The sequence below is a fragment of the Bidens hawaiensis genome, unplaced genomic scaffold (genome assembly GCF_021521415.1).
Source record: "Bidens hawaiensis isolate Kalapana, Puna unplaced genomic scaffold, B.hawaiensis_p1.1 tig00005780_1, whole genome shotgun sequence".
NCBI lineage: Eukaryota > Viridiplantae > Streptophyta > Magnoliopsida > Asterales > Asteraceae > Bidens > Bidens hawaiensis.
The window spans coordinates 430,832-445,331 of record NW_027491379.1 but is presented as its reverse complement, the minus strand read 5'-3'; the positions used below and the strand labels follow the sequence as shown (position 1 = coordinate 445,331).

The following is a 14,500-nucleotide window of genomic DNA, read 5'->3' as shown; positions in this document are numbered from 1 at the left end:
GCCCCCTATTTTTTTGTGCAGTAGTGTAAATTTACTCGTTTTCCTCAACATTTTTTATACGTAGTGTAAATTTAGCCGTTTCCGACACCCCCCCTCGCTTGTGAATTTTTGTAGTACATTTGAGTCTGGACCCCGTTATCTTAGTCCAAGCTTCGCCACTGCAGCCAACAAAGCATGATGTCAAGAACTAAAAGATCAATAGAAAATGCCAATTATTCGCTATCATCTGTTGTGTTGTATATTTTGTCCAACACTTCTTTGGCAATGGCTTTACATGTTTCCTTTCTTGGTATGAGATTGGTATCGAATCGCTTATCTGAAGATGAAAACAAGACATTATATATTAATACCAATTGGTTAACATCTCTGACTTTTTTTTATTTTGACAATAATTACATTGTGTTTAATTGTCCGAAAGAAACCACTACAATATATATCATGTATCAATAATAAATAAATTGTAAGTTAGATTTCTATCCGTCAATAAAATATATGCTCTCTGTTACACATGACATGTGCTTCACATTTAACAATTGTTCTTAAAAATATATTTTTTAAAAGGTAACTTTATCAACAATAGAGAGTATGGTAAGGAATTTATTTCTTACTCATACTCTCGGATCACATAGAATACTGCCGATTATAGCTCGTTGATTTCATTTAAGATACAAAAATAGAATACTTTTCATTTGACGGTACATGTAACTTCATCAACCTCATAAATACTTCCATTTTCTAAAAAAGTTTTCTCATAAGCATTTTTTCATATGTGGCATCTGCCATAGCAGCTGATCACATCTAGTTTAAAGTTGGTTGCTAAAATCTGGATATCAAATTTACCTTTAGACACGATTTGAAAGTTGATACGCATAAGTCAGCCTAAATTTCATATATGGTAATTATGTGAAGAGTAACTTGAATACGAGTTTAAATATAACAAGAATTTCACAACCTCAAACAAAAAATTTTATTGAGAGAAGACGAACTAACAACTAACCCTAAGCAGTGACATAGTGCAATAAATCTAATAAGTAGTTGAATAGAAATTTCATAACTACGAAGTTTAACATTACCGTGTGAATTTTCATATATGCTTGTTATACTGCTATGAACCATGAACATGCCATAATTAACATGATATAATGATTGATGCATAGGATCTCCAATTCCTTAGTTCCCTACATTATAAAACCGGTTAGAAGTAAGTATGCATATTCGTAACAAAAATGAAAGTTAATTATAAAATGAATACAAAATTCTCATTATAGAAATAATTCAAAACAAGATATAATAATTAACAATTAGTAACGCAAATATAAATCGTAACCTCAGATGATGGTGGTTGTTTTCCTCTAACAATGATAACCAAAAGTTTACCGATTAGCGTTGTCGGCTGCGGCGCCGCAAGACTGAATATATGTATCTGATGAGATAATAATAGGAGAATTAGGTATTGTGATTTTGTATGAAGTAGGGCGTGATATTTTTGGATTTATATAATTGGAGCACTATAGAAAATTGGATGTGTAATTGAGCCTAGGAAAGAATAGATTGGCCTATCATTCCAATAAATTTTATGGTATAATAATTACCAATTACATCTACAAATCTACAATGACGTAAAAGTTAAAATACATAGAACACTGCTCTTAATTTTTATAAATAGTTTTCAACTATTTTATTTACAACTCAATGAATAATATTAATAATATAATTCAATGAATAGTATTATTAATATTATTATAGCCATTGAGACTTTGCGTTTCATATGACTCATGTTCGATTCATGCCCCTGTCATTTAGTTTCAGCGGCGAGTAGGTGACGTTCACTAGTTGGATTCTTGAACTAAACGGGTTTTATCTTACCGTACATTCGTGTATTAGGCCAAATTTTCACAGGTGTTGGCTTTATGTGAGGGTTTTTCCTAGATCGAAAAACAAGGGTATCCCGATGTGATGAGTTTAGTCAGCAACACATTTGAAGGATTCATTAACACTGTTCAAAAAAATAATAATATGTAATGATTAACGTCGTTCTCTAAACACACGGGCCTTCACGAGAACCTAAGTGGGTTGGTCAGGCCAATAGATCTATCATCGTATTACCATGGGCTTCGCAAGGTTAATGGTTGTGTAGATTAAAAATTACATGCACACATTCAATTACGCAAAAAGATTTCATGAATATATTTAAACACTTATAACATAGCATAAAATAAGTTATTGCATGTTTTCACAACATGATCAAAAGCATTAAAAGGGCTATGAACTCACTATCATTATAATAAATAAACTGGGACAAGTAAATTAAATTATTTCACTTGTATGCATGAATAAAGAACCAAACATCCTCGGAATATTATGATACATTGCCATGGCTAAAAATAATAAAAATAAAAATATAAAAGGGCGAAAAAAGCCCAAGTCTTGCAATAACCCGTATAGTTACTCATCTAGCAACAAGGTCTCGGTTCGGGTCAAAGGAAAAACGATCACTTGACCCGAGCCGAACACCTTAACTGCATTAGATTCCCCTGTACACATTTGCATATACATATACATATTCCAGACTTCCATCTGAGTGTGATTTATTGAGGAAAGTATTGGCGTAAAATGTCAGTTCTATCCGTGTTTCTTAACTTGCGAAACGCATACATTTCAATCTGTCTGACCCGTTCACGGCTCACACCCATCACATCCCCGATCTCCTGCAATGTTCGGGTTTTACCGTCTTTTAACCCGAACCGCCACCTAATCACCTTTTGTTCTTTTTCATTTAATGTATTCAACACCTTATCTAAATCCTCAGACATTGTGTGTTTTATTAATATCTCCTCGGGCGTCTCTTGGTCAGGATCATCAATAAGGTCCTAAAAAGCCCGAAATGTCATATTATTATTACTAAAAATAACAAGCCCGTTATCATGAAAAAGTTAACGAGACGAGGACTAACCGTGAGTTTGGTATTGTTATCGAACCCGATAGGAATATCAATAGACCGAGCTGGCTTCGGGGCGTGTTCTGCAGACTGAATCCGTTTAATGGAAATGCCTGTTTCAACTGCAATTTCTGCACGGGTTGGTTGTCTTCCGAGCTGCTTATCTAATCGTTGTTTCGCCTCGTTCACCTTAGATTGCACTTCCACCATATAATACTGTACAATGAAAGAAAAACATGAAGTGAGTGAAATGACAAATATGCCCATAACATGCGAATATACGATCATTGGTTTTTCTTACTGGAACATGAATAATCCTGCTTTGTTCAACTCGTGACCTTTGGACCGCTTGCCTTATCCACCAATGAGCGTATGTCGAGAATTTAAAACCTTTTGAAGCATCAAATTTCTCTGCACTTTTCACTAGACCTCGGATTCCTTCCTGAAACGGGTCAAACGGGTCGTTTTGTTATTTTTGTTATGTTTAATCCCAAACGGATCAAATGGGTCAAAAAAAGTCAAATGGTTCTATTCAACAATACGTATTATTATCGAACTGACCAAAAAGTGTTTGTGGGTCAACCCGGCCTGGCCCATTTTGCCCGGTCAAACTGGTCAATGCCATTTCTAAAAAAGTAAAAAGGTGATGCATACCTGAACAATATCTTGAAGATGGACCTTTGTTCCATAATAACCTCTTGCAACAGAAATAACAAGTCGGATATTGCTTCTGACCATTTTGTCCCTGCATTCTTCACCATAATGCAACCGTCTCCCTAACTGTACCTGATCAATGCCTGCAGCAGCAGCCCATTCTGCAAAAGTCGGCGGGACCCCAAAACGGGCCGCCAACTCTTTATGCACTTCTTGCAGTTTCAGCAGATCCTGTATATTATTAACAACATAATATTCTGAAATTACAAAAACTAATTTAATTAATATTAAACAAAAAAATTTGTATACCTGTATTCCTTTAGAAAATTCAACTTCCTCAGCAGCAGTTAAAAGCTTAGCATTAGTCATTCCGCCTAAAAACGCCAAAACATCTTTCTTTTCGCCACGTCTTCTGCTTGCTCCAGGTTTAACTGCCACGGTACTGGCGGCACCCCGCCCTCTGCCGCCTGCAGACTTCACAGACAGACTACCAGCTTCAGCCCGTTCTGCTGCCCGAATTCTTCTTTCTTTGCGTTCCACTTGGCGCTTTGATCTCACAGCTATGCTAGCTGATAGTTGTTCTTCTAGAAGCTGAAGTTCTTCAGCTATTGGTTCTGTTTCTTCAGTTTGCGACCCGAGCCCGTTTATGAAATTATCTGACTTGGATAGTTTAAGTTTTTCGTTGACGTCTAATGTTTTGGGCTGTTGACTGTTCATTGCCATTTCTGCTGCACTTTTGGCAACTTCTACTGCAGCCTTTGCTAATGCAACTGCTTCAGCAGCTGCAGTTTCGTATTCTTTTGTGGTTAATTCGGATGGCAAGATTGTTTCTTTATTCACCTAAACAAACGGTTTAAATACCAATTAATAATATTCTGATAAGTCAACTGGATATGTAAAGTGACTCATTAGCAGATTCTGACCTGACCTACTGAACCATTAAAGGCCCATGGTCTGTTCGCGGTTATTGAATGAGATTCAAAAGACGGTAGCTTTAAATTTTCAATATCAAGAACTCCAGTTGACGATGATGAAGATGATGATGACCACTGTCTGTCAGAAGCACTTGAACTTGAATGAAGTTCTAAAGATGACAGTTGTAGCTTTTCTAAATTAAGAACCGTAGATTGTACTGATACAGGTGGTGCTGTGGTTGATAAAACGCACCGAGTCGTGGACGAAGTAGGCTCTCTGCATTTTGCTGCAGTTCAACCGATTTAAACAATTAAGAGCAAATTTGATCACAAGAAACAATAATCAACTTTAAAATCTCATTCATGTAGAGAAGGTACTAGTTCCATTGACATAGCAATCAGACCACTATTTCATGCCTATTTTCGTTCTTTTAGACTGCAAAAGTGGTCTAAAAACAGACCTATGAAGTCGAGTAACATTTTAGCAGTTAATCAACTGAGCAGGGATTCAAATTTGTTCAAGCAGATGCATAATGTTCTTTCGTTTAACTTTAACCGTACAAACGATCAAACACAAACAATTAAAGAACGAGGTTTTCTTGTCCGTGTTCTTTCGTTAATAGAATAAATGAAGGTTAATGAACATAACTGAACATATATGAACAAACATAAATGAGTTAAAACCAGCTAAAACTTAAAAGTAATGTGGAAAACAATGTATTAAGTCTAAAAGGTTATTAAAACTATAGCCTAAACTAAGTTGTAACGGGAAGAATATATTAACAGCAAACTTAAACAAACGAACATAAATAAGCGTAAACAAGCGTTCACGAACATAAACAAACAGATGACAAATGTGTACAAGTTCATTCGCTTAATTAAATGAATCAAAATTTCGTTCATATGTTCATCCGTTTATTAAATAAACGAACATGTCCTGCCAAATGGTTCACAAACCGCAACATTCTTGTTATGCTCGTCTACAGGCAGGGGCGTAGCTTTAGTTGGGGCCAGAGGTGGCCCCGGCCCCCTCCGTTTTTCCGCTCGATAGTGTAAAGTTATCCTTATTCGGCCGAAATTTTTTATACATAGTGTAAATTTACTCGTTTTCGACCGGAATTTTGAGCCCGGCCTCCTCGGTTTTTTGCTCGGTAGTTTAAATTTATCCACTATTTTCCCGAAAAATTTTATACATAGTGTAAATTTACCCGTTTCCGATCGAAATTTTGAGCCCATCCTCCTTTTTTTCACTCGGCAGTATAAATTTATCCTTTTTCAGTCGAAATTTTTTATACATGGTATAAATTCACCCGTTTCCGACCGAAATTTTGAGCCCGCCCCACTCTAGTCTATGAACTTTTATAATACATATTGAGTCTGGCCCACTCGACGTGTATGTCCAAGCTTCGCCACTGTCTACAGGCCTAGGCCGACTCATAAAAGGAATCGTCATTGCATCGGCTATAGCAAGTTCATTACTATAACTATAACAGATCATTTTCAAAGTACTAAAGCCAAAATTATTCCATAGATTTAAAAAAAAAATCAAGTTTACTTAATTAGAAATTTGATATTATTGCACAGTGTAGGTAAATAACTATAACTAAACCTTAACAAATCTAATCCAGAAACAAAACAACAATGCAAGATCAAAATACTAAAAAAATAATATATACAGTAAAGAACTGAATGAAGATATGTAATCAATCTTACATGGGTTTGGATGAGGATGATTATTATGTGTTTTGAACTGGATGGAGAAAGAATCTGGCAAGCACTTGAACTGAGGTAGCAAACAGGAGGACATGTTTTGTTTGTGCTACAAGCTGTGTAGATGCATACATGTAATGATGATATTGGTGGCATACATGTAAACAAGATTCAGACATACATTTGTAAACAGTTGTTTTTGATAAAGAGTGTATGAAGATGACGAAAGTGAGAGACGAGATTTTGTTTAAGGAGGCACCAGAAACTGAGGACCAAACATTGACAAGCAGCCTTTAAACTCAAAGTAGTGAAATTACCAAAATGGACACCCCTCAACATAATATTTTTAAAATAGATTTTTTTTATTCGGGTTTAAAGTTCCAGAGTCATTCTTGAATCCGGGTGATCAAACCCAAACCCGGAACCGGACCTGGAAAAAAAAACATGAAATCGGTTATTTTATATCTGCGTTTTTAATACCTGAACTCGTACCCGACCCATACCTTACAGGGTATGGATAGGGTATGCATTTTAGTACCAAAACTGGTACTCAAACCGGACCCAATTTGTACCCGGTAATACCCAAAAAACTGAACCGGTTTCATACCCGAAACCGGGTTTTTCAAATACCCGATTTATACCCGAAAAATAACTGGAAAATTCCCGAAAAATACCCCTAAAAAGTGCAACCCCTAAAAAATTCCAATCTATACCCAAAAAATACCCGAAAAAGCCCGAAAATATGGTTTTTTCAATACCCGAAAATAGGATATTCAAATACCTGGTTTTAGAATACTCGGTTCTATACCCGACCCAACCCCGATACATAGGGTATGGTTTTTAGAGGCAAATCCCGGACCCAAACCCAAACCCGACCCAGGTATTGCTAATACCCGATTTTCCAATACCGATCATACCCGAACCTGATTCCATACCCCAAACCGGGTTTTTCTAATACCCGATTTGTGCACCTCTATTGCCGGCCTCTAATGCGTTCGCCACGTGAATGTTTCGGGGACGGCTAAGTCTGCATCATAATGGCCAACTAATTTAGTTTGTAAGGTGACATGGTATTATCGGCTAGTAACGTGGGCTTACAAACTAGTGTAGCCTCCAACATGACTGGTTTCTCATCCCCGAAGCATACATGTGGCGACTTGCATGACTTTCAATGCATTGGGTGTCGGCTAAGCTTTTGGTTTGCTTAAATTATTTGTTGTGGTTAATGATTAGTTAATGAAAAGTGATGTCACGTAGACAGTGAAACATTATTTAACCAACCCAAAAACAAGTGTTTTAAATGTGTGTTAGTTAACCATTTTTTTTTAATATAGCTCAAAGGCTATATTGACTCTACCAATCAACCGTAACACTTGTCGTGGTGGTGCATCGCTTGCTTATGTGACGTTGAGTGGTGCCCCAACCATAACACCTGGTCTTAGCTAGCAAGTTTGATTTTGGCTCTTTTGTTGGTTGAATTCTTTAATGTATAATTTCAAAAACAAATGTTTAAAAAATTGTTTATTCTCATTAAAAGTTGATGATAACCAGATAGGTAATTCGGTTCATTTTTCTTACAATGCCAAAGAGATTTAGCCTAATATTTTATTTGAAAACTAATTTATTTAATATCCATTATTATATATATATATATATAAAAGAGAAGTTTGGTGTCGCTAACCAAGTGGCGGCACCAAACTTGTCCATACAATTTTGATTTTCCTTTTTAGTATTAGTAGCATAGCGAACGTAACGAGAACCAACCTAACGTCAAATTTGTTTACGTAACGGAAACAAACTGAATTCTTGTAAACTCATTGCATCAACGTCCGGGAGACCGGGATTGACAATGCAAAGGTTTTGATGTCATTTTTTAGTCCCGGTACCATAATGAACGTAAGGAAAACTGACCAGATGCCAATTTTCTTTTTTATTTTTGTCTTAGTTCCGGTACCGTAACAAATGAAAAAGAAACCGACCAAATTCGCGTAAAGTCAGTGCCTTTTGTTTTAGTTCCAGTACCACCGTAACGAAAACCGATCAACTGCCATTTTTGTTTTAGTTCTGGTATCGTAAGAAACCGACTGAATTCACGTCGACTTATCATCTCAATGCTCGAGACCGACAACACTTGAGTTTTACCATTACCCAGACTTTACCGACATGCCCGACGGGTAAATTCCTAGTTTGTCCTAAGAAGTACTCCCTCCGTCCTTTTGAAAGTGTCCACATTTCCTTTTTAGTTTGTCTAAGTACAAATGTCCACTTTCAAACTTTATTAATTAATTTCCAAATTTACCCTTAAACATGCAATCATTCAAACTTTATCAAATTTCGTCTTTTTATATACGTCAAGGACGTTATAGTAATTTGTTAAGAAAAAAATACAATCATTAAAACTTTCTTAAATTTTGTGTTTTTCAAACCATGACACCTACGCTGTGTTCCCGAGTTCATTTATGAAAAAAGAGTAAGGAAAAGAAAGTTTTCTCTTCTTATTTTTTCTTTTGGTATCATCTCTTTCTCTTCACCTTATTTTCCTTTCATATCTTTCCAGTTTAGAAAGACACAAATTCTTTTATTTTACTCATCATTTTCTCTTCTTTCCTCTCCTTTTCTTTCTTTTAATGAAACTCGAGAACACCTCTTTTAAATTTTCCTTCCTTTTCTTTTTTCAAATGAGACTTTAACGTAACATATTTTTTCCGTTACTCCTTCTCCTTCCTTTTACTCAGTTAAATGAAAGTTATATCACCTATTCCTCTTACAATACAAACCCTTGGGTTGGATTATGGCTAAGGCAATAATACTGAAAACCCCAATCTTCACAACTATAATCACATCAACTGCTGCTATCAAATCAGCATCTTTTAATATTTCTTCTTCTTCTTCTTCTTCACTGCTGCTTCATAGTTATAGTTATAATAATTATGTCCGCCATATTTGCAATTGTTCAACCGCTGCATCTGTATCTCAACAGCAAAGGCAACCCCAAATTAGAAGCCCTCAGCTCGTCGCATTGGAGTACGCTGATCTCAGCATCCCGCATATCGTATCCGATGTACTAACTAAATGATTTTCATTACGCGTGATGGGTATTGTAACACCGGCGCCGGTCCCCCAATCACGCGTGATGGGGGTTGGACCGTGGTGGCCATCACGGGGGTGGAGAATATTAACGTTAATGGACCGTTGGAAAATAAAAAAAATAATAAAAAGTTTACAATATAAATAACCTACCATTTCAATCCGACTCAAAATCAAATCCAATTCAAAACACTCTCAATCTTCTACTTCAAAAACCTATTTCTTTCACCACTACAAAACAAAAAAATATGGAATTTCCGAGTAACTCGTTTCCGCTAGACACCGATAGCTCTTCGTCTTCGGACGATGACATTCTTGAATGGTTCCCGTTGTTATATAACGAACTTGAAGGCTCGAGCCGTCCAAAGAAAAAAATGATGGATCGTGATCGTGTACATGCCCACAAAGTGCTAATGAACGACTATTTTGTGGATGATCGTTTGCCGAAACACAATGACGAGACGTTTAGGGATCGGTTTCGTTTGCCGAAATCTTTATTTTTAAATATTGTAGCCTACGTCGAAGCAAGCGAAGAATGTTTTCAAGATTCTTACGACGCGAGGGGCAAACGAAGTTTTACGGCGCTTCAAAAATGCACATCCGCTATTCGTCAATTAGCGACAGGTAACCCACCCGACCAATTCGATGAATACTTACAAATGTCTCAGAGAACTTCACGTGAATGTCTGCAATTCTTTTGTAACACGATTATTAAATTGTATGGCAAAGAGTTTCTACGAAAACCAACAAGACACGACATTACACGTCTTTACGCCGCGCATGAGGCTAGATGGCATTTTCCAGGGATGCTCGGTAGCATCGATTGTACACATATCGAATGGAGGAATTGTCAACGGGAGTTTCGAGGGGCGTATGCTAGGGGTGATATCAAACGAGCAACGATCGTACTTGAAGCGGTTGCGTCAAATATTTATGGATTTGGCATTCTTATTTTGGTGTTCCTGGCTCAAACAACGACATCAATGTTCTATACACATCGCCGTTGTTTCAAAGCGTAACAGATGGTACCGCACCCTTCTGTCCGTATTTTGTCAACGGGAGATACTACAGGCGTGGCTACGTCCTTGTCGATGGTATCTACCCAACATGGTTTGTTTTTGTGAAAGCCTTTTCGTTTCCTGTCGAGGTCAACGAAAAGGCATTCAAGAAGTTGCAAGAATCGGCAAGAAAAGATGTCGAGAGAGCTTTCGGTGTCTTAAAGGGTAGATGGTGCATACTTAGTCGACCTGTTCGTGCAGTGAAAAAATCCATGATCTCTAGCATAGTATATGCATGCATCATATTACACAATATGCTAATAAAAGAAGACGGACGTGCAATTTCTCCAGATTGGGTGCCGGATCCTCCTACTCAAGTTCCCGTTCCTGAGAATGTGCAATTAGACTTGCGGGATGAAGATATTCACCATCGGTTGAGATATGATCTAGTTGAACATGTAGGTTCTTTAGGTTTGGAATTTCCGGATTCGGACGAGGAGTAGATTGTTTAATGTAACTTTTGTTTTTTTAATTATAATTTTTAAGTTGCAATATGTTCTAGTAATATTGTTTTTAATTTTTAAGTTGTAAAAAAAAAAAATCCCACCCCCACTAAATTCCATCACTAGCAATGGAATGGGATGGGGTGAGGTGGCACACCCCCATTGGGTGTTGCAAGTGATGGAAAAACAACCACCCCACCCCACTTATTATTACTCGTTAACGTTATGTTATATCATTTTGAATGTTAACCTTTTGCTTTTAAGTTTTCAACCTAAGAATTTTAGTTGGGTATGACATGGAATTCGGTTTCGTTTTGAGCTCGGCTCGTGAGTTGTTTTTTCAAGCTTGGCTCGTTTATTATTTAGTTAATTTATATAAAATTTTCATTGTTTTGTTTTATATATATTGAGAAAACCCGTAAACGAGCCTAAGCTCGACTCGGTAGGTTCATTTGTGTAATTTATTACTGATGATAGTTATTTATTGTATGATTTTGAACTTTTCAATCAATGCTGAATTTGTAATTGTGAAATATTAATTAATTTGCATATGATGGTTTAGGGTGTAGCTGAGCCAAGCTCGGCTTGTTTCGATATCTTTTTCTAAAGCTCGAGCTTGGCTAGTGAGTCGTTTTTTCAAGCTAGAGCTTGGCGGCCTGTTTATTGTTTTTTTTAATTTATATAAAATTTAATTGTTTTTATTACGTTGAGAAAACCCTTAAATGTGCCTATTTGACTCGAGCTCGTGTGCAGTATCTTAAATGAGCTAAAGTTTGGCTTGATCTCGTGTGTAGTACCTTAAACAAGCTAAAGCTTGGCTCGAGCTAGGGGTGTAAATGAGCTGAGTCGAGCCCGGGCTCGTCTTGATTTGACTTACAAGGGCTCAAGCTCAAGCTTTTTTTCTAAAGCTCGAGCTCGGCTCGTGAGTTTTTTTTTTCAAACTCGGGCTCGACTCGTTTATTATATATTAATTAATTTATATCTCTTTTTATTTTTATATATTTTGAGAAAAACCTTAAATGTGCCTAAGCTCCGCTCGAGCTCGTTTACTCGTTTATTTAGTACCAAAAACGAACCAAAGCTCGGCTCGAGCTCGGCTGTGAAGTGTTAACTTAATACATAGAAGTCCAATATAGGTAAAACTTACAAATACACAAGGCTCGTTAAGGCTCGGGTTCGATGCCTATTCGAGCTGTATTTTGAGCTTTTTATCGATCCAAGCTCAAGTAGCTCGCGAGCAGCTCGGCTCGTTTGCACCCATAGCTCGAGATCGGCTGTGCAGTGTTAAATTAATACATTGAGGTCCGAAAGAGATAAAATTTAGAAATTCACAAGGCTCTTTAAGGCTTGTCGAGCTTAAATGATCTTCCCATACAAGGCTCAAGCTCTGGACTCGATAACTAGACAAGCTTTATTTGAGGGTTGGGCTCAATAAGGCTCGGGCCGTTTCGAGCTTTTTATTGGTCCGATCTCGAGTAGCTTGCAAGCAGCTCGGCTCGTTAGCAGTTTTGCACCACTAATGATGAATGTGCATTTGACCTCCTAAGTGAAAGTGAACATTGGTATATTTATTTTAGTGATTTCTTTTTAATCAATTCTCATTTTTTTCTTCTATTTCCATGGATTATCAGGAATTAGGTGTTCTTCGGGTGAGGCAGCATGTTAACCCCCTTAGCTCTAGTTTATCGGTATGTTGTTTCTCTTCTCAAGTCTGGTAAAATAAGTTTATATTTTTAAGCTCTTTGTCATGCGACAGCCGATATGAACATGATCTTGTGGTTTTCTTTGTATTTTAATAGGTTCCTGCTGAAGTACCAAATTGGGAAGATGTATTTGAAGACCCGAAGTTGCCTCTAGTGATGGACATAGGCAGTGGTAATAACTTATAAGCATGTCTTACATTTAATGCATTGTGATTGTGAAGCAAAATCGGTTTTTAATAGATTTATTCAAATGAATTCTAATTATTCCATGAATATATATAACTTCAGGTAGTGGTAGATTTCTCATGTGGCTTGCTAAGAGAAATCCCGGTTCCAAGAACTATTTGGGCCTTGAAATACGTAAAAAGGTACTGTAAATAATTATTCTTTTAACCTTTTTATTTAAATTTGTGTAGTTTGTTAACATCACATCTACAAAAAAAAAATCCACTTTTTACGTACGTTTGTTAACTTGATTAGTATGTGATATTATTCTGCATCAGTCTTAATGCTAGGATTATTTACCTTTGTAGTTAGTCACACGCGCTGAAACATGGGTGAAAGAGCTGGCTCTTAGTAATGTGTAAGCTACTAAGTTCCTGTTAAATTTTCATATATTGTTTTTTTCGTACAAACGCATGCCTGTTATTAACTACACCTCTACAGTTATCATCACATCCTTGCTTCTTTAGCAAATAAGTTATAAGTATTCCTATAAATATGCATCTTATTGCAGCTCTAATAATTATGCATATTTGTGCAGACATTTTCTGTTTGCAAACGCCTCAATATCCTTCAAGCAGCTCATTTCAACGTACCCTGGACCTTTGATGTTGGTTTCAATACTGGTGAGTATATTATTCAGTTTAACATATTAATGTAATGCCCGTCGAATCGGTTGGTCATTTTCTCGGTTTTAACATATTATTGGACCTTTATTCAGTGCCCAGATCCTCATTTTAAGAAAAGGCACCATAAAAGAAGAATCGTGCAGAAGCCTCTTGTGGAGGCGATTGTGGATACTTTGATGCCTGGAGGACAGGTATTTTAATTAATATTGTTTATTATTTTGCATTTTCAAGTTTCAACTGAGGAGCATGATGTTGCTTTATGTTATGAGCCTAAATCACATGAATTATGTTTGAAACAGGTGTTTATACAGTCTGATGTGCTTGAAGTTGCTGTCGACATGCAGAAGTATTTTGATGCTGAGTCAGGTAAGCTTGTCCACGTAGACAGTAGTCTTGAGTGTGACGATGAAGGATGGTTGGTGAGTAACCCAATGGGGATTGGAACCGAAAGAGAGATCCATGCAGAATTTGAGGGTGCAAAGATTTATAGAAGAATGTACCAAAAACTATCATAAGCTTTCCTTCCCATTCAACACTACCTGCTTAGGTGGATAAACGGGTTGGCTTTCAACCCGTTACTATTTTTGCTAAAAAGATATTTGATCAGTTAGACCTGTTAGAAATTAAGGTGTCAAATTAAACCGGTGTCTGAAATGCGGTTCGTTTGTAATCCGCAACCCGAATGTAAAGACCCCTGCAAGATGTTGGTAGCTTGTTTAAAGAAGTGTCTTGACTATTATAATTCAAGAACTTGTATTAGGAAAGAATAGTTATATTAGAACTTAGAATGAATGTATGGGCATCATTCTGTATTTCAATAACATAAATTCTCATGTCTTTATTCACAGATGATTTAGTAGCTTAAAGGAAAACCCAAACAAACAATACTGACACGCTATCTAGTATCCACGTTACATACAGGCCACATAAAAGATGAAAAATGGTCATATGGATCGTATGACATGTTTCAATAACATATCATGTGGGTCGTATAATATGTTAGACTGACACAAAAGTGTGATGTGAGGGCACGCCACTACAACAAGGCATACTGTCCGATGAGTATCCACAATTAACCATGACCCACATGAAAAATGAAAAATGGTCATATGGGTCGTATGATGTGTTTTAATGACACATCA

General features: G+C 36.7%; 2 protein-coding genes across 2 annotated transcripts; one reads left to right on the top strand and one right to left on the bottom strand.

Moving 5' to 3' along the window:
• Window positions 1–2,302: 2,302 nt before the first annotated feature.
• Window positions 2,303–6,441, bottom strand: LOC143630705 (RNA polymerase sigma factor sigB-like). The gene is made up of 7 exons (XM_077099637.1): window positions 6,220–6,441; window positions 4,516–4,793; window positions 3,902–4,432; window positions 3,593–3,823; window positions 3,240–3,380; window positions 2,954–3,154; window positions 2,303–2,870 (listed from the first exon to the last, which is right to left on the bottom strand). The coding sequence occupies exons 1-7, from the start codon at window positions 6,311–6,313 to the stop codon at window positions 2,589–2,591; spliced, it is 1,758 nt and encodes a 585-aa protein (XP_076955752.1). The 5' UTR covers window positions 6,314–6,441; the 3' UTR covers window positions 2,303–2,588.
• Window positions 6,442–9,007: 2,566 nt separating this feature from the next.
• Window positions 9,008–14,164, top strand: LOC143630623 (uncharacterized). The gene is made up of 8 exons (XM_077099590.1): window positions 9,008–9,277; window positions 12,436–12,492; window positions 12,604–12,679; window positions 12,796–12,875; window positions 13,041–13,090; window positions 13,271–13,355; window positions 13,451–13,549; window positions 13,658–14,164. The coding sequence occupies exons 1-8, from the start codon at window positions 9,008–9,010 to the stop codon at window positions 13,871–13,873; spliced, it is 933 nt and encodes a 310-aa protein (XP_076955705.1). The 3' UTR covers window positions 13,874–14,164.
• Window positions 14,165–14,500: the final 336 nt, after the last annotated feature.